The sequence below is a fragment of the Heliangelus exortis genome, chromosome 2 (assembly GCF_036169615.1).
Source record: "Heliangelus exortis chromosome 2, bHelExo1.hap1, whole genome shotgun sequence".
In the NCBI taxonomy this organism is placed as follows: Eukaryota; Metazoa; Chordata; class Aves; order Apodiformes; family Trochilidae; genus Heliangelus; species Heliangelus exortis.
In genome coordinates, this window is record NC_092423.1 from 46,543,673 (window position 1) to 46,562,270 (window position 18,598).

At 39.0% G+C, this 18,598-nt stretch overlaps 1 protein-coding gene across 1 annotated transcript in view; it reads right to left on the minus strand.

Annotated features, from left to right (window-relative positions):
* SUSD5 (sushi domain containing 5) overlaps positions 1–18,598 on the minus strand; it is a 45,849-nt gene that overhangs the window by 21,594 nt on the left and 5,657 nt on the right. The window contains exons 2-3 of the mRNA XM_071735920.1: positions 15,600–15,777; positions 1,386–1,504 (exon numbers count right to left, since the gene is read on the minus strand). Of these exons, the coding sequence (XP_071592021.1) occupies positions 1,386–1,504; positions 15,600–15,777 (297 nt within the window). The remainder of the gene's footprint in view (positions 1–1,385; positions 1,505–15,599; positions 15,778–18,598) is intronic.

Sequence of the window (18,598 nt, forward strand, 5' to 3'; positions counted from 1 at the left end):
AACTAGTTTCTTTTTTTGCAAATGCTCCAATTTTTTCCCTGAGTATTAAGTATGCTGTTTTGGAGTCCTGTAGAGTACTCCTTTCCAATAAACACTGTCAGATTACATTCAAAAGGCAAACACGGGTCCTTTCCCAAGATCCAGCAACTACGTGTAAGCTTGGAGGCAGCAGGTGGAGACAGACAGCAGGACACAATGGAACAATAGTGGCCAGAGCAGTGATTTCAGCCTGCCACAGCTGTCCCACCCACCACAAGGTTTTTCTTGAGGGGGGATGATGACAAAAGAGAGATTTGAAGGAAGACAATGAGTGAGTTTTGCAGATGTTTACAGGGAGCTGCCCTTATATGTGAGGAGCAGCATGGAAGAAAGCACAAAGGTGCTTGTGTGACAACATGAGCAACTGGGTGACAGAGCTGGCATCACTCATAGCAGCACGGAGCCTGGGGTTGATATCAAGAGGATTACTTGAGAGGATGGTCAGTCAAACTCTGAGACTGTGTGCACATCAAATATCCATCACTTTTGCCACATTTCACTTCAACTGTATTTTCAACCCCTCTGCTGCCACTGGCTTTTTGTTAAAATAGCCCTCTGAATTTTGAACTTCTTATTTCTAATCAAATATCATCTGCTCATCCCTTCTTTTCTTGGAAATGAGATACGAAACTTCACTGCAGACATCAACAGTCTGTTATGATGTCCCAAATATCTTTAAACAATCCTGCCTATCACTGACAATTTACTTTACAATGCCTTCAGAATACATCTCTGCTTGCAGGTTCCAGCTTTTAAATATAAAAAAGCTTAAGCATCCACCTCAGTTGGAAATTGTTTGGTTTTCACAATCATCCATGATCCCATTCCCTATCAGGCTAGCCTATACTTGTTAGCAAAACAAAATGAAACAAAACAAAAAATTAAAACTGAGGCAATGAAATTATTTGCATACATATGTTGTATGCTGACAGATATGCCACAGCTTGGTGTTCTGTGGCTGGAAACCAGATTTCTGAGTTACATTCAGTCACAGTGCTGAGTATGGGAGAAGCTTCAGGCATCTAAGTTATATTGGTGCCAGATAAACAGTGGCAGATAAATACTTTTCCTTAAAGTATGTTCTGTGAACATGAAAATGGGTTCTTCCAGATCAGTAGTGCTGTTTGAGCTTGCTAAACTGCAGCAAACACAAAAGATAATGCAATTTATTTCTCACAACCAATATCTTTGCAGCTGTTGGCTCACTTAGTGGGTGATTACTATAGAGATTTATTCCTTAACATTTCCTTTTTGCCTCTCAGCTGAAGAAAAATCAAAGGGAAAACTTTTAACGTTGCAAAATTGAGATGATTGTTCATTATATTCAATAGCATATCAGTGCTGACCTTCATCCTTTACACAAAAAGCATCGTATTGGTCATTCACAAAGGGATCGGTTTCAATTTTAACATCAATGGCTTTCATGCTCTGCTGTTTGCTGCCCGTCTTTCTGCATATAATTGTCCTAAAATAAAGAAGAAGAAGAAAAAAATAATCAGAAATCTTCTGGAGTTGTACATGCAGGAGAAATTTGGAGATGCTTTATCACAGTAGTCAGGCTTTAGCCTCAGCTTAACTGTTTAAGAGTTGGCATATAAGGCATTACTGTGGGAAGATCTATTAAAAAAGCCAAGGGAGAATTAAAAATAATTTTTAAAATGTTTCCTGTAGATCAGTTCAAGGCATATGAAGGAGTAAAGAATGTTTATCTTCTTGTATTCTCTAATATTTTTAAACATCCGACCAAGTTCCAGAGTATTTAAGGCCACATTCTGATCTTACATTCCAGCAATAAAGATTTCCACCAATGGCACCTGAATAAAAGTTGACAGAAAACTCAAGATTTGGTCTGAAAGATTATAAATCATTAGCTTTTTACATTTAAAGACTGTTAAGGTTATATATTTAACTTCTCAAAAGCTAGCAGAAGCAAGCTCAGAAAATCAATCTCCAGTTCCTGGAAGGAAAACATCTATCTTGGTTTTTTTTTTTAACAGGAATTCACACCTTTGTGTAAACTCCATTTCTTCTGGTTTGGTAGTCAGCAATATCTAATCCACCTTGTGGATTAGATAGGCTTGAACAAAGGTAGTAAATCTGGTTTGGGTTTTACAGCTCTGTAGATTTTGAACATGAAGAAAGAGATTACTGATTACCTCTTCTCTCAGCTGTATTGGCTGCATAAAACTAACAAAAAAGGAGACAGTTTGTTATAGAAAACATTGGTTTTACTGTTACACTAGAGGCTACAAAGGCTGGGAAAGTGAATCCAGCCCACATTTTTGCAGCTGGATATAAATGGTGAGAGTTTTATTTTTTGTGGACAGCAGGTCTGCAGAAGTGCTATTCTAATAAAAGCAAGACAAAAATTCATTCCAGAGAGGAAGGCTTCCAGTGGAGGCAATTTATCATTTTCTATTGTGCAATGGTTGATCTAATTTTGCCATCAGTCCTGCACTCATTTTGGAGAATAAAATAAATGTTCACTAACTGACCATTCACTGAAAGTGGAAAAGACCCAGTGGAAACCTGGTATATGAGCATGACCTTAAATATACTGTATGACAATTGATTTACAGAAGTGGGCTGAATTGTGATCGTACAGAACATCTTAATTCTGGCATGTGGTAGCTTTTGAGCAGTTAAATAGGCCACTTCAGTGTTGTTTTTTTTTTAAAGCAAACAAACAAAAGCAATATGAAACAAGCCATATGGTGGGAGTCATGCATATGTACCAGAATGGTTCCTAGCACACTTCTGTGTGTGGTAAGCAACACGATGTTATCCTCTATAGAAAGCCTCTAATGATTTCAAATCAAGTTATGTTTCTTTTGTAAGCATAACACCCCTTGATTTTTTAGAGGGGGCTCACATGGAAGGCAATATTGTCCATACAGGTTTTAATTCAAGTTCTCTTAGAATTTAATGCATTTAAAGCCCAAGTCCTCTAAGTCACTGATCTGGCACTTAGACACATGACTTGATCTGCCAAACTGTGTTCAGGAGACTGGGAAAATCAGGCCATCAACTAGAAAATGTTGTCTCTGTTACATATTGTTTCATTAGGTCGTGCAGGTCCTAAGTAAATGACACAGTTATGCCTCCCTTCAAAAAGTGATTTACCAATCTTAATCTTTGCAGTAATTACTCAGTCACTGAGGTACCTGGGTCAGTTATGCCCTGCAACACTGAGTAGGCAGAGAATGACAGGACTTTAAAACTTTGTGTCTTTTGTTTGAAATTGTGTACTTAAGACTTCAGGCTCTCTTAACAAAAACAAAACAAACCCAAAGCCTAAACAGTTTTTAAGACTGTTGCCATAATAAAATTCTGGCCCCTGAAAATCAGGCCACATTCCTTTCCATGCATGCTTAATGAAGAAATGGAATTGCTGATACTTTGATTTTCTGACTTCTAATTCCCATTTCTAGGCCATATATTTTTCTTCTGCCCAAAGCACTGTAATTTCTTTATTATTTCTTCAGTAGGTTAAAAAGCTATCTGTGGGTGACACATCCTTGGTATTTCAGGTCATCTCCAAAACAGGATACCTGGCTCACATATAGGACTTGAAGAGCAAGTTTTTCTTACTTTTTTTTCAAGTATTTTAAAATGAATTACAAGTTTGTAGTTATCATAGAATCATAGAATCATAGAATAGGCTGGGTTGGAAGGGACCTCAGAGATCATCGAGTCCAACCCTTGATTAACTACCGCTGCAGTTACCAGACCATGGCACTGAGTGCCACATCCAGTCTCTTTTTAAATGTTTACATTGATTAGTTACTTAATTTAAAGGGATTTTCTTAGCTGTCAGCCAATGAGACCAGACTTACAGAGGTGTATCTTGCATATAGGTTTAACATTATGCATTAAAAAAGGATTTAAGGACTTTAAAAATTTTTCTCATTAAATTTTTTTCCTACATCAAGCTTAAAATTGCTTTTTCTTCTATTTTTTTTTCCCTACTACTACTTGTAGTAGGAAAATTTCTTTTTCTTCTCTTTTTTGTTCCACCTACTAAGAAATTTAACTGGGTTTTTTGACATACTAAAACTCATCTGATTAAATCTGCGAACATTCTAATGTAATTTTCTGGAGATGAAAGAAATCACGTCTTGCACACATGCAAAACAGCGGCAGAAAAAAAATCATGTATCTCATCTATCTCATCTCTCTCATTTCTCCTTCTCTGTCAGGAGCTTCATACCATGAGCTCAGTCCTGTGGGCTTTAAACAACTTCAGTAAGGTGTTATTACTGCTGCTGAAAGGAGCCTCAAGAGCACTCAGTTTTTCTCAGTAGTGGGTTTAATGATCAGACCTGCAATGCCTTTGGCATAGGAATAGTCTCTTTGCAGTCAGTAGGCCTCCAGGTATGACTTAAAATACACAGTGATGGTCTCTTTTCTCTCAGTTCTTGAGGGTGGGTATATGTTTCCCTAAATCCTCAAATGCTGGGTTTTCATCTATAATTATAGATTAAATAGAGGTACACTTCTGTCTCTGTTCCAAAAGGTAGGGTTTGATGCTTCTAAATTGGTTACATTTTTCATTAAGGACTGAAAAATGGCTATCAATTCAGAATTCAACTTATTTGAAAATTTCTTCAGCAGCACTACCATGCTGAAATAAGAAACTAAATCTGTACATTTTGCCTCCTCTTTCCAGCGCCCAGCTGAGAGGTTCTATAAATGTGTCGTCTGGTTTGTTTCTTTACTATTTGGAGTCACTGCACTGGGGAATGCGTCATGATTGAGAGAATGCCACAAACTATACTTTTTTTTAGGGATATATCCACCTACTCATCCACTTAGAATCATGTAGTCATGCAGAGAAATATTCTATTTATTGCTACTTTCATGCAATAATTGAAATCAACAGACTTGCTCATTATCCATAGAGTCACAGAATCATAGCACCATAGAATGGTTTGGGCCAGAAGGGACCTCAAAGATCATCCATCACCTGTCTATACTTAATACACATCTGCTTGAAATATCCACGCACCTCTGAAAATTACTCTTACAAAGCCATGAACTCACTACCACAGCATAAAAATCAACCACACCATCCCTATAGACTGTCTAAGTACCATGTACTATCAGTAAGGCAAAAATATGGTTGTGGAAGGGGAAGTTTTAGTGGTGCTGACAACAGCCCCTCTCATGGAAAGTGGGATGGTGCCTGGTGGTGCCTCTGTGGATTCCTTGACAAGCCAAGCCAAAAACTATGGAGAATCTTCTCAGTCCACCTGGCACTCAGCCTGGAAGCCCAACCTGCTTCATGGTGCCTCTTCTCCTCTGGAGTGAGACAACAAGAGTCCACAGAGACTCTGCACAGGGTTGAACCTCAGTTTATTTCTTGCTGTACGATACGATTCCTCCAACTCAGAACAATTATCAGTCTTTCCTCTGCATCTATCCCAAAAGAAAGATCAGAGGTTGGCCAAGCTGCTCATCATTTTCGTGTGGAGGAAGCTTATATAGCACAGCAACACATGAACCAGACTTGCCAGAAGCTTTCCACTAACTCTTGTGCTGGTTAAATTATCTCTGATCTATCATGTAGCCAATGAGTAACTGGTATATTTTCCACTTCTAATTCCTCTGTTCAAAGAAGGAAATACCAGAAAGGCTGGCATGAATAGTATTTACTTCACAATATGCCACAGTACGTAGTTATGTAATATATATTATTAAATATATCATACTGATATACTCAAGCCATAGTAATGATATTTGATTTTATATACTTTACGTATATATTATAAAAATATCTATGATAAACCCAAAATATTTTTATATAAATAATACATTTTGTTTTTCACTCATCTGCTTTCTAAAATAATTACATAGCAATTTTGTAATACTTGAAAATTTTCCAAGTAAGCCCAAGTTAAAGCATATGGAGTCAACAGCTGAGTTTATTTGACATAAAGTGATCCATCAGCACAGAAACCAGTAGGTGGGACTGGGATGTTTTGTAGTCGTTCATTTATCTGCCAGTTAATTATTTTTGTAGTCTTAGTCAATAAATTCACTGAACTGAGTCAGAATGGTCTTATGACATTTATTCCTAGTAGCATGCACTTGCATATGAATATACTCAACTCAGAAGAACATCATCAACAATGTGTTAGCTGAGGCACTGTGAAAGTCTGGTTCATAACATAATATCACTGTAACAAACCTTCCCCTCATTAGAAAGTTAAAAACTTCATCGCTTTTCTTAATTGAGATAAATCTTTAACATCCTGTGCTAATTTTTTTCAATAGTCAGATTTACCACTTGTGTTTCAGTAACTAGGTGAGAGAAAAAAAATTAATAGTCTGGAAGCCAAACTAGAGGATTTTTATTCTCAGTCTTTCCCTTCTGTAGTTTGGGAAACTGCAAATTATAAAGCTGGCTCTGATGAGGAATAAAATATAAATGACATTTTCACGATTACCAAAGGGAAGAAAGTTCCCTGAAAAGTCATGAAGGGGAGCACAGGTGGGCTTTGGAAAGTCCATTGACTGGGAACTATAGAGGCTAATTTTGGCTGGATATGACCCAAAGAAAGCAGCTGCTAAGTGTGACATGAAGACATTCCAACAGCAATACTGCCACTGGAAATGTCAAAAGGAGGTCTTACCAAGGCAGAACCAATATCCTTTAGATTCTCAAAAATATACACCAAAATGCAGCCTTTTGTGCTTGAAATTGTACATATGACTACTGGAATAGTAAGGCCTCTGTTCATTAAATAAATATGGTCCATTCATGCAGATTTTCATACTGTAGCCTAGTCTAAAAGGTTTTATATAGATATTTTACTGTAATATCACTATGTATATATAATTTGAGCATACTTAATGTGTGTAGAGGAGAATTGTGTTGTTTCCTGGCCTGGGCTAGTTGGCTGCTCAAAGACATGTCAAGTGTCACAAGCAAGTTGGTTTTACTCAATTTCATTTTATGGGCTCCAGTTTAATCCATGGCTTTCATAACCAGTGTTATTGACTAGTTACCAAAGAGTTAAAAAAATAGAAATACCCACTGAATGCTATTAATTTACAAAGAATCTCAATTCTCAGAAAAAAAGCTTTCACACAAGACAAAGCATTACAGAGATTTTTATAAAAGGGGAAAATATGTGAAGTTCTCATGGGACCCCATCTGAAGTACTGTGTCCAGCTCAGAAGCCTCAAAACAAGAAGCACATGGAACTGCTTGCTCCATGTGAGTCAGAGGGTCACGGAGATGATCATAGGGCTGGAGCACCAATCCTATGAAAAAGGCTGAGAGAGTTGGGGTTGTTCATCCTGGAGAGGAGAAGGCTCCAGGGAGACCTTAGAGCAGCCTCTCAGTACCTGAAGGGGCTACAGGAACGCTGGGAGGGGACTTTTCACAAGGGTGTGTAGTGATAGGACAAGGGGGAACAGTTTCAAAATTAAAGAGGGTAGATTTAAGCGAAATATTAGGAAATATTTTAGTTTGAGGGTGGTGAGACACTAGAACACTAGTTGCCCAGGGAAGCTGTAGGAGCCCCTTTCCTGGAAGTGATCAAGGCCAGGTTGGACCTTGAGCAACCTGGTCTAGTGGAATGTGGCTCTGCCCATGGTAGGGAGCTTGGAACAAGATGATCTTTAAGGTCCCTACCAACCTAAACCATTCTGTGATTCTAAGAAATTACAAAATCAACCTCACTGGAACTATCTTGCAAGTTAAAAACCTGGTATTAGTCTCTCTTCTGCATTTGCTAAGAACAAACACGTCCTCTTTCTGTCTTCTTTTTGTTAAGCTAAACAAACTGCTCATCTTTAATCACTTCTGATTAAAAGAGGCTCTTTCTTGGGCTGATCTTGGTCTGAACTCATCCCTTCTGGGCCTGGATGCCAAGAATTACTTTGCACAATTGCTGGTGGTGCAATGAGTGCCTCATTCAAGCCCTTTAGTACTGCTCTCTCTCTCTCCTGGAAGAGCTGATGGAGGACTGCATTTCCTTTTTTCACACTTTTTAATGTTATTTTATTTTACAACAGATTCACTGCCATCCAATGTTCTGTGACTATACCCAGCTCTTTCTCTTGCTCCATCTTTTTCAGCTGAACTGCTAGAAAGGCAGAAATTCCTGTTCATCCTCATGTAATACATTGAACCCCATTTCTGTTACTTCATCCTCCTGTTCAATACTGTGTTTTTCCTTGGGCTTAACAATGAGTTCTCACCTTCTGACATTACCTAATTTCACTAGCATACCCCTACCTTTTGTGCCAAAGTTCTCTAAAGTTTTGCTAAAGCACTCGAAGTTTGTTAAAAAAAAGCCTTCTAATAAAAATAAAATTTAAAAGTGCAACTTACAGCTAGGCAAATGGCTGCCCTGGGGATTGTAATTCTACAGGTTAGCAGATGGTGGGTTGGGTGCTTGTCCTAGAAAGTACATCCAAAACACATTTTCTTTTGAATGATGTTTTTCCTGGAAAAGTATATTTTCTAAAAAACTCTTCAAATATTGGGCTGTCTGTTTTGTAAGAACCATGGCCATCATACCATGCCCATGCTGTCTTCCCAGGTTGTGCCATGAAAAAAAGTGCATCACCATGTCCACTTCACGTCCATTTCGCTCAGTGACACCATTCCTTAGAGTGAACTGTCCATGTCCATACATTAAATTCAAGATCTTGACTGAGCTTTATGTAGAAATCCCCATTCCTGAAACACAATTACTTTGGTCTTTTCTCTGTATGAAACTTTTTGAGATGATTGACAAGAAACAATGAGAAGACACAGTTATCTCCTAGGAGAGCATGATACAAGCTCTGGGAGTGGTCTGTGACACGAAGGAATTTCGGAGTGCAAGACCTCCCCAGACTGTTTCAAAAGCATTTTCAGCATTTTGAATTGGACCATTGTCAGCTGTGTCTGGATTTTTCTCTTGAAGGGAATTAACTGACCTACCTCATACACATGTCTGGGAGCAAGTTCATATGCATTATCATCAGGCAGCAGTTTTATTTTAAAATAAAACAGAGAGCTTGGCAAACTGACATATCATTAGGACTGCTTCTCTGCAAATAAGCAAGAGGGCCTGTTATAGAGTGTACATCTGGATAGATTTCAAGGGGTCCACAAGTCCAAGAGTTTACATACACAGATGAGAGGCCTGGCAAAGGTTAGCAACTGACCTTTATTTCATTCCTTGGATATTGCTTTTTTCTTTCCCAAGAAATGTGCTGTTATTACCCTGCTACCTATTACCAGGTGCTAGGCAAGTCCTATGCAGAAGGCAGAAAAAGAAGTAGGTAGTCTTGGGAAATGTCATTTCTGAGTTTTATTTCCCACTGGTGTCATCTGCAGTGAGGGCCCCATTACATTTGACACTGTAGGCACATTCAATAGGAGTCAGTGAAAAACCCAAAGAGCTAACAAAAAGAAGGAAAAATAGAGATGAAGTAATTTCCCTTGCAGCAAACATTTGGTCTGTGGTCAGCTGAGAAAAGAACCCCAGTCTTCTGACACCCTCAGCAAAGCTTATTCTAGCTGATTCTGCTTGCCTGCCCCAGAGTTATTCCTTCTGAAATAAACCCTCCAGGGACTGGGTAGGAACCAGCCTGAGAAAATTTCATGCAAAGGAATAGGTTGATAGCCCTGCAGAAGGTCTATCATAGACCAGAAAGACTAAAAACTCAGAGCTTCAAAGACCTATAGGAGGGATACATGGCTTCATTCTTTTGTAGACAAACAAGGAAGAGCATAGGGAACAGGACAGCTTCAGCTTTCAGTCCTAGAAAAGTGATGGAAATTAGTAAATTTGCTATGAATATCTTAACACAAGCTTTTGAGGATGTTTAAAATTACTTAAATAAATAGCTGCTTTCTAATATTCTGATGATGATAAGAAAAATTGTGTCATGCTTGCTTTCCAGATTTCAAAAACCCCAGAAATGAACATAAGACCCTACAGGACACACTGCCCAATGCTGGAGGACTTGAGACATGGCTTTCCAGTAGGACACCTGAATTTAAAAGATTGCACTGCGAGCCCTTTAGAGAACTCTGACACATTTTTTTCATTTATATTCTGGCAGATTGCTTTCTGGTTTTACTGACTCACTTGTCTGACATGCAAATAAGTCATAAGAGTGTCATTTTTAGTACAAATAACTATCAGGGCTCATCTGAGAAATGAAACCTGCCTAACGACATTTCATTTCCTGAAATGTTACAATGTGTAATGCTTTATAAGTTACATATGTCAGGACTGACTTGTAAATGGTTTACTTCTGGGATGCTGGAAGAAGTTACCCTTTATCCTCATATCACCGTCTACTTGCCAGTGACTCTTCTTTAAAACTCCCCAAGCCCTTGGATCTGCTGGTGAATTGCCTGTGCAGACAGCCCTGAACTCTGATTTTGCTTGATTTGAACAACTGAAAGTAGAAGACAAAAACATCCCTTTATGCTAACAGAAGATGTTCTGTCTCAGGCTTCTCAAGCCACAAAACCTCCAAGGTTGTTGTCTCTTTGGATTTGCTGGCAGGGATCTATTCACTCAAGCATCAGTTGAAGAGGTGTCCCTGCCCAAGCAGGTGAATTGGAACCAGATGGTCTTTAAGGTCCCTTCCAACTTGAACCAGTCCATGATTCTATATTTTTTTGAGACCTGCTGCTTGTAGTAACCCAGCCTACAGGGACTGAAGTGGATTAGAGAGGGCAACACGAGAAATCTCCACAGCAAACCAGTGTCTTCATCCACTGCCATCATTCTCTGCAGAATGATGTTTTATAACACCCTAACTAGCAGCTGGCTGACCATCTTATTCACTGCTGACTTAAAAGACACAAGAGACAAACACTTAGTAGCACAGCTGAGGCAACAGTCACACACAGAATCACACACACAATTTCCACAGTTGGAAAAGACCTCTAAGTTTACCAGGTCCAACTGTTAATATCCCCTCCAAATAAAATATATGTATCAACATCTATATCACCCACTATAGCATGTCCTGAAGTGCCTAATCTACACAGTTTTTAAATACTCCAGGGATGGTGACTCCACCACCTCCCTGAGCAGCCCATACTCTCTCAGTAAAGAATTTCTTCCTCAGAGATTTCTAAACCTCTCCCAGTGCAACTTCAGGCCATTTCCTGTAGTCCTATCATTACTCACTTAAGAGAAGAGGCCAGCATCCATCTTCCTACAACCTCCTTTCAAGCAGTTGTAGAAAGCAATAAGGTCTCCTCTCAGCCTCCTCCTCTCCAAACCAAACATTCCCAAGTCCCTCAGCCTCTCCTCATAGGACTTGTTCTCCAGACCCTTCACTGGCTTGGTTGCCCTTCTCTGAACTCTCTCACTGCAGTGGGTCAGTAAGAAGTAGGTTGGAGTGAGATGGGCAGCCACAACTTCATTGGATTGAACAGAAGATGTTCCATTACAATATCTAAATCTTTGCACGCTTCCATGTGGATCCATATTTACATATGAATCATCAGAAATTTGACAGTCACCCAAACAGGACTAGTTCTTCAGACCAAATTCTCCTCTTTGCCAGTATAAAATGTCTAGCTCAAAGAGCAGGCAGTATAAACACGCTCATGCTCACACACTGATGTGCTTCAGTCATAGCAAGAGAAACTCCCATGTGTTTCCAATGTGTTTCCAGGTTCTTATTTGGCTGTAAAAGTAACAATAATGACCCAGCAGCTGAGAGTGATGGATTATTTACTGGGAGTGGGATCGTAATTATTCCCTAAGGCCATAAAATAGCTATCAGAAATGAACACATCAGTGATTTATACAAAACCTGGAAATTTGATCTAGAGGTGGAAAAGCTCTTACATCTCTGCTAGAGCTCCTGTTCAGTTTTAGGTCTGGTCAAAACAAGACTGAAGCATGTCAGAAAATCTGCAACACTATAATGACTTCACTCAAATATTTTGTTTGTGTTTACTTCTACTACCAACGCTTAATCCATTTTTCCTCAGGGGAAAGATTGGGATACTTCCCAGGAACCACATAAATAAACCAAACTGCATTTTTCCTCAAACTTGGAACTTCTTTTATCATGTTCCCCTCCTATTCATCTCCTTTCTGATGTACACTGTCCAAGAGGATATGGGAGAAGATTAGACTAAAGCTCTGTGATCTGCACTGGATGCCAGTAAGCTGCTGGGTGGAATCCAAGGTTTTAGATCCAATGGGGATTTAAAGTCCTGAACAGCTTTGGACCTGGCAAATGTGGAGAAGTCACTTCTTTCCCTGTGCCGTGCCATCACATTCAAAGATGTGGAGGCCCACTAAGATAAATACAATAAAGATAAAAATTCCAAGTGTGGATCAAGGTTTTTCTATTTACCAGCTATTCTTTACCTTTGCTGTCATGGTTCCATTTACCAAGTAAATGCCCGAAGTATTGAATAGATAACTGTAGATTTATTTTTAAAATTAAATAACTAATTTTGTAAAATACTTTTCCTCCCTTCTTAATAGCTTTTCCATTCCTTTAATCATTCTTGAGCCCTTTTTCGAGCCTCTTTTAGTATTTTTCTTCAGATGTGTTAACAGTTACACAAATAATAATCCAAAGGAGGCTGTTACACTGGCATATATGTATGTTTGTATAGATGCATGTACGTATGTATTTTTCATATTCTCTGCCCCACTCCATAGGCACTCTAGCAACTTCTTTGTTTGCTTGTTTGTTTGTTCAGTTTTACTACAGCTGCAGTCTGACAGAGCTTTTCTTTGTGCTGTCCATAGTGATGTCCTCGTATCTTCCCTGGGCTGACAGAGGTAAATCAGAACCCTGTAAGATATTTTCAAGTAGCTTGCATGTTCCTTCTGCATGTATTGTCACTGAACTCCATTTGTCATCAGTCATTTAAAGCCCTCTGGAAATCTTAATAGGCAACTCAAGCTTGTCCAACTTGAATTTGTCTCATTTGCACACTTTGCACTCAACTGCTCATTTCCATCTCTAGAGCTACACTAACAGCAAAACCAGTGTAGCCTTTTCAGGCATTACACTTTTCCTTGCTTTCCCCACACTCAAAAATACCCAGTTCAGCCAACCAGGTAATAGACATTCTATTGGGTAAAATAGTTCCAGAGAAGAGAGTATCAAATACCAGCTCTGAAGAACTATTCTCTTGGGTGAAGCTCCCCAGGGAAGGTCAAATGTGGTGTCTGCACAGCAATGGCATGCTGAGTGCCCTCACAACATCCTTTCTGATAAATAGTTTAGAGACTTACATGCTAAGAACGGGTTTACTGGAGGAATGAAGTATTGAAAGTTGGAAGGGATGAAAAATACTCCTTTCCTTCCATCCGTACGATTACGATGTGATGTGTACAATACTATCACTCTACCCAGTTTTGCTAGTGAAGATATTCAGGAATAAGTCCACAACTGTCTGTTAATAGTTGTAGGTCCAGTGCCTGCAGTAATCAATTGAAGATCTCTCAGGACTAACTAGTAGCACTGTATAGATAAGCAAAGGGAGAGTTTCTTCTCATACCCATCATCATTCCTTATTTCCATAGTACAAGGGCTGTATAAAAGAACATGTGCAACAACTTAGCCATGCAAATCTTAGAGTTGGACAGTTATCCTGGCTCTTCAGCCTGTGTCTCAGCAACAGGCTTAGGAAAGCAAAAATAAAATAAATTCGGGTTTAGATCACTGTCATATATCCTGCAAGATTTCTGGATTATTTTAATAATCAAAGTACATGCAAATAGATTTTCAAACAATTTTTCACCTGAAAAAAAAGAAACACCAGAGCTTGTTGGTTTTGGTTGGAGTTTTTAAAAATACTACCTTTCATTAATACTAGCAATTTTCTGTCCTTTGGAAACTTTATCACTAAAAACACATAAACACTAATGTTTACTTAGCTGATAACTGTCACAAAATCCAATACTATGACAACGTTTAGGAACTTGGATACAGTATCTTGATAAAACAAAACTTTATCATCATTGAACACTGGCAGTAGACCAGGTATTACCCTCTAACCCATGAAAACTTTGTAAAGCACCTCAGAGGAACAAATACAGGTGGTGATGCTTGGATGGGTGCACTATCACACAGCTGAACAAGACTGGCATGAGCCTGAGTTAGCTGGAGTTTGGGAAGCCCTCATCAGCCACAGCTGAGAAGGGTCTTGGCAGGACCATGGTGCTTCTGGTGTCCAGCTAGCACCCATGGGGACATGTTCTCAAAATCCTTAAATTTCACTGAAAGTCATTGGTACTTCTGGACTACTCATGACGGCTGACTTTAGCCTCCTGAAACTCTTCAGCAGAGGGAAGGAGTTTCCATTAAAGGACATTTTTACATTCCTGCTTTAAATGCTTCCTGGACAGGCTGTGGCAGGGCAGTACATTTTACAACACTTATCTGCAATGTGAGGCAAAGCTCAGCCTAGTGCCATGTCGAGTCACCTGAGCTACCTCAGATGTTCAGCACATGGAGTGACAGCACCAGTTCCCTCATGACCTTTCCCAGCAAACTCTCTACCACCATTGCATTTTCTACTGCATCTATGCTTACTGTCTATTCAGACATGCACGAAGACCTGAAACAAACATGTGGTTTCCATGAGTTCCATTATATTTCCATTACATTTTCAGCTTTCTTTTGAGGAAGTATACCACTCTTGGGCTGAGCTCACTTGATTCTAGTCAAAATGGCAACATGTTTATTATAGCTCTGATTCTCCTGCTCGTTGTGGTCAGTGTTTCTCAGATGTGTGTATTTGTGTACAGGTGTATTTAGGGATAAGTGATAGTAGTGATTGGAGCATGATGCAAATGGTATGGAATAAAGGGTGGAATGTCCTGGTTTGGGCCAGGATAAAGGTAATTTTTTTCTTTTTTTGAGGATTAAATGGCAAGATCCCGATGGATGTGATTAACAAAATAACAGCTATGGCCTCACCAACTACCAAAAAGGAAACTCAGTCCTTCTAAGGAACTGTTGGTTTCTGGAGAATGCATATTCCTGCTTACAATCAGATTGTGAAACCTCTCTCTGAGGTTACCCAAAAGAAGAAAGACTTTAAGTGGGGCTCAGAACAACAAGCTGCTTTTGAAAGTATTAAAAAGGAGATTGTGCAGGCAATGGCCCTTGGACCAATTTGAACAGGGCCAGACATTAAAAATGTCCACTACAGCAGAGCTCAGCAAACTGAGCTTCTTACGGAGCAGAGAATGATGGAGTCAGTGGGAATGCTGACACAAACTCCAGCACTGCATCCTCAGCTTCTTTAGGGCTCAGCACCCTGCTGCATGCCAGGTGAAAGGGAGCCCCAGTGGCACAATTCAGAAGGAAAGAAGGAGGGGAAATCACGTTAGATCAGTGAAATATTATCTGAGATTGAGAAATACTTATGGCCCTGCTTTATTAGCAGTACAAAATTGTGGTTTTTTGTGAGAGTAGCATGTTTAGCTATACATCATGCTGCATGAATTGTGGCCAGTGTTTTTCAGTAATATTCTTAGTCAAGGAGGAAAATTTGCTTGACAGCTGTCACTCATCCTTTTCAGGAAGGGTTACGGTGTTGTCCTTACCCGGTGGAGCCACCAGCGAGCCATCCTGTGGTGCAGGCAGAGAAAGAACAGTCCAGAACAGCCCTTTTCAGTTCTTCTGCAGTTGCTAAGCGAGCACTCAGGTCAACACAGGCTTTCTCAGCTTCAGCTAAATCCAGAACACGAGAGCTGTTCTTGGACTCCAGTGCAAACACTTTCCCTGCGGCACCAAGAAAGGAGACGTCACTTGTCACGGTATGGTACTCAATACATATTCAACAAAAATACTGCAAATTATCACCGAATAAAGTTTACTTGCTTTGAGTGGGTTCATTTTGATGAGGAATCTGAGTAGGTTTACCAGGACTGTGAGTATCTTTGCCATAGCTTTCATTTAAGTTTTGTTCATCAACAGTAAAGCATAAATGCCTAATTAGGGCCCTAATCATTCCTAGCCCATATGAGAAGCTCATCTTGCCTCTATAGGTCTGTGCCTAAGACCTGGGGAGAGAAAGCTTGGTATTCTCTTGATACATGCACATATATAGTCAAAGTCAGAACATCTCCTGTAGGCTGGGACACTGGAATTCACATACTAGAATTCCAGACTCTTAGAATTCAATCCCAAGCATTTTACAGTTAAATTTATAGCAACTCCATTTATAAAAAAAGCACAAGTATAAAAGGTGGTATGACAACCCAGTCTTCTATGTCACAAGTAGACTTATACCTATTCTCTAAAAAAAAAAAAGATGTAATTCTAAGGCAACTTGTGCCTAAGTGCCACTGGAAAGTCACTTTGTTTTCATATCTTTCTGGAAAGACAAACAGAATTTTTTTCTTAATGGAAGGCTCTTTTGAATGAGTATTGGAACATATTTAGCATAATAATTTCTTGTGTTATTTTTATTTTCAGTGCAGTTTATTTTACTTTAATTTATCTAACACTGTGAAAGCAATATAGGTGAAAGTTAGAGGTTTTGGCAACTAGGAACAGGGCAGTTGAGGTTTTGGCAAAGAAGCTTGAGAAGTTACTGGGTTATGGAATAAACACATTAGCTGGATGTCTCCAGAAAAAGAAAGAAACAATGAGGCAGTTTACAGTGCTGACATTTAAATTGCCACAAGTCTCTTCTTTCTGAAGATAACCTCCCTCAGAATACATCTGAAATTTCAAAAGTAGAGATCAAGGCTGAGGGCAGGAAGACAACTCTTCATTCAGTAAATGCCTGAAAACACATTATGTCTTATTTCAAAAGTAGATTATCAGTATTAGTAATAGTATTAGTAGGTTGTATGAATGCATATCTTCCACCACATAGTGAGTGTTTGCTACATATCTAGCTTCACATCCACAGATTATCTTCCCCAGTATCAGAAAACCTTCAGACTGATTTGGCCTGAGTCTGTACCAAGTACCACCGTTCACCACATATTATTTAAAAAATTGATAAATCTGACTTCAATCCTAAATATAGGGAGGTCAGCACCTGACAGCTTTCTGTTCTCACCTGTGCACAGCTTAACCCACTGTAAGGATCACAGTTCTTACAGAAAACAATGAAAAATTTCTTTCAAGTAAATATGGTGGTTCTGTTCACATTAGCTAACAAGCACAGAGGGGTCCTGATGGAGATTCCTACTCTGATGGGAGTTCTTTCTGCACACAATGAGAAGTCGGCCTAACATGGGCAGATACCAATTTCAATATGTAGGGCAAGCAGGGATGAGAAAAAAATGGGAATTAAGGGTATCCAGAGTGATTTTCTCAGGCAGTTAACAGTAATTGACCAAGGAATGCAACCCAGAAGCAGAGATCAGTGTCCTAACCACTGGACTACATTGTCTCTTGATGCCCAACTATAATCAAAACTATAAACTGTAATTACAGCGGGAGAGTTTATAGAGAGCAGTGAAAAAAAAAAAAAAAAAAAAAAAAAGAGCAAGCCTCCACAGACCTAAGTAACAAAACATCAGAATTCTTGGCAAAATGTCCCAAATAATGAATAGGAGACTAATGTAGGCTTCTGTTTCCAAAACCATGAATAGACATAGTGAAATATGCATGGTGAGAGAGATAATATAAGCAGAAATCTGATGGTTTTAAACAACAACTCTTAAGTTTTGAAAAAACTTTAATTTGAAAGGTAAGCAAGGATTAAGCTCAATGCTTTATTGAGGCTTTGTCCCAAATAAAACTTGTTCATGTTATACATTTCACTATTTGACTGTCAATATTGAGATGCATCATCAAAGGCACATAGGGCAAATTGTGAAGCATCTGATTTAAATAATAAATGCTAATTTGACATGGCATGAACCCTTCTTTTCCAGCTATTGGTATTTCTGTTAGAAGACTTACATCAAGGAAAATCATTAAGCATCAAGTTCCATCTAGATATAACTAGAAGAAATTGAGTTCATCATTTAGTCTTTTTATCAGTCCATAGCAACTATATTTTAGAGGAGTTTTGCTAGCCAAGACTGAAGCTGAGACAGCTTTCCTTAGCTACAGTAATGTGTCTGCTAGTACTTAAGATAAATTCAATTTTTACTCGAAACTATGAAGATGCTGCTCCAAAACAGTCTTGCCCTTTGAAAAGGAATCTGGGATGTCCAAACTATGTAGATAAATAGTTTTTTGGGTAAAGTAGGAAGGAATTACTGGTTGGGAAAATTACAATGAACTGCTTTATAGGAAGTTCTGGTTAGCCAGAATTGGAGAAAGAAAGCTGACCTGCTTACCAGATTGACATAGGATTCTTCTCCAAAGTTTTAGAAACTTCATGGTTATCTGATGAATTTTTAAAGATGAGCCCTTTGGCTTTGCCTGATTACTTATTTAGAATATAAATGACCAATGGTATGCTGGATCCTCAGTATCCTGAGCTGTATCACATTACAGGAAAGAAAACACTGGAGACATCCTAGCACAATAATAGGAAAAATACAGGAGCACATCAAAGCAGGAAATCCCCTTAAATAAATAAGACTACAACACTGAAATGGAATTCTGCACCTCATAGTAGCATGGCTAACAT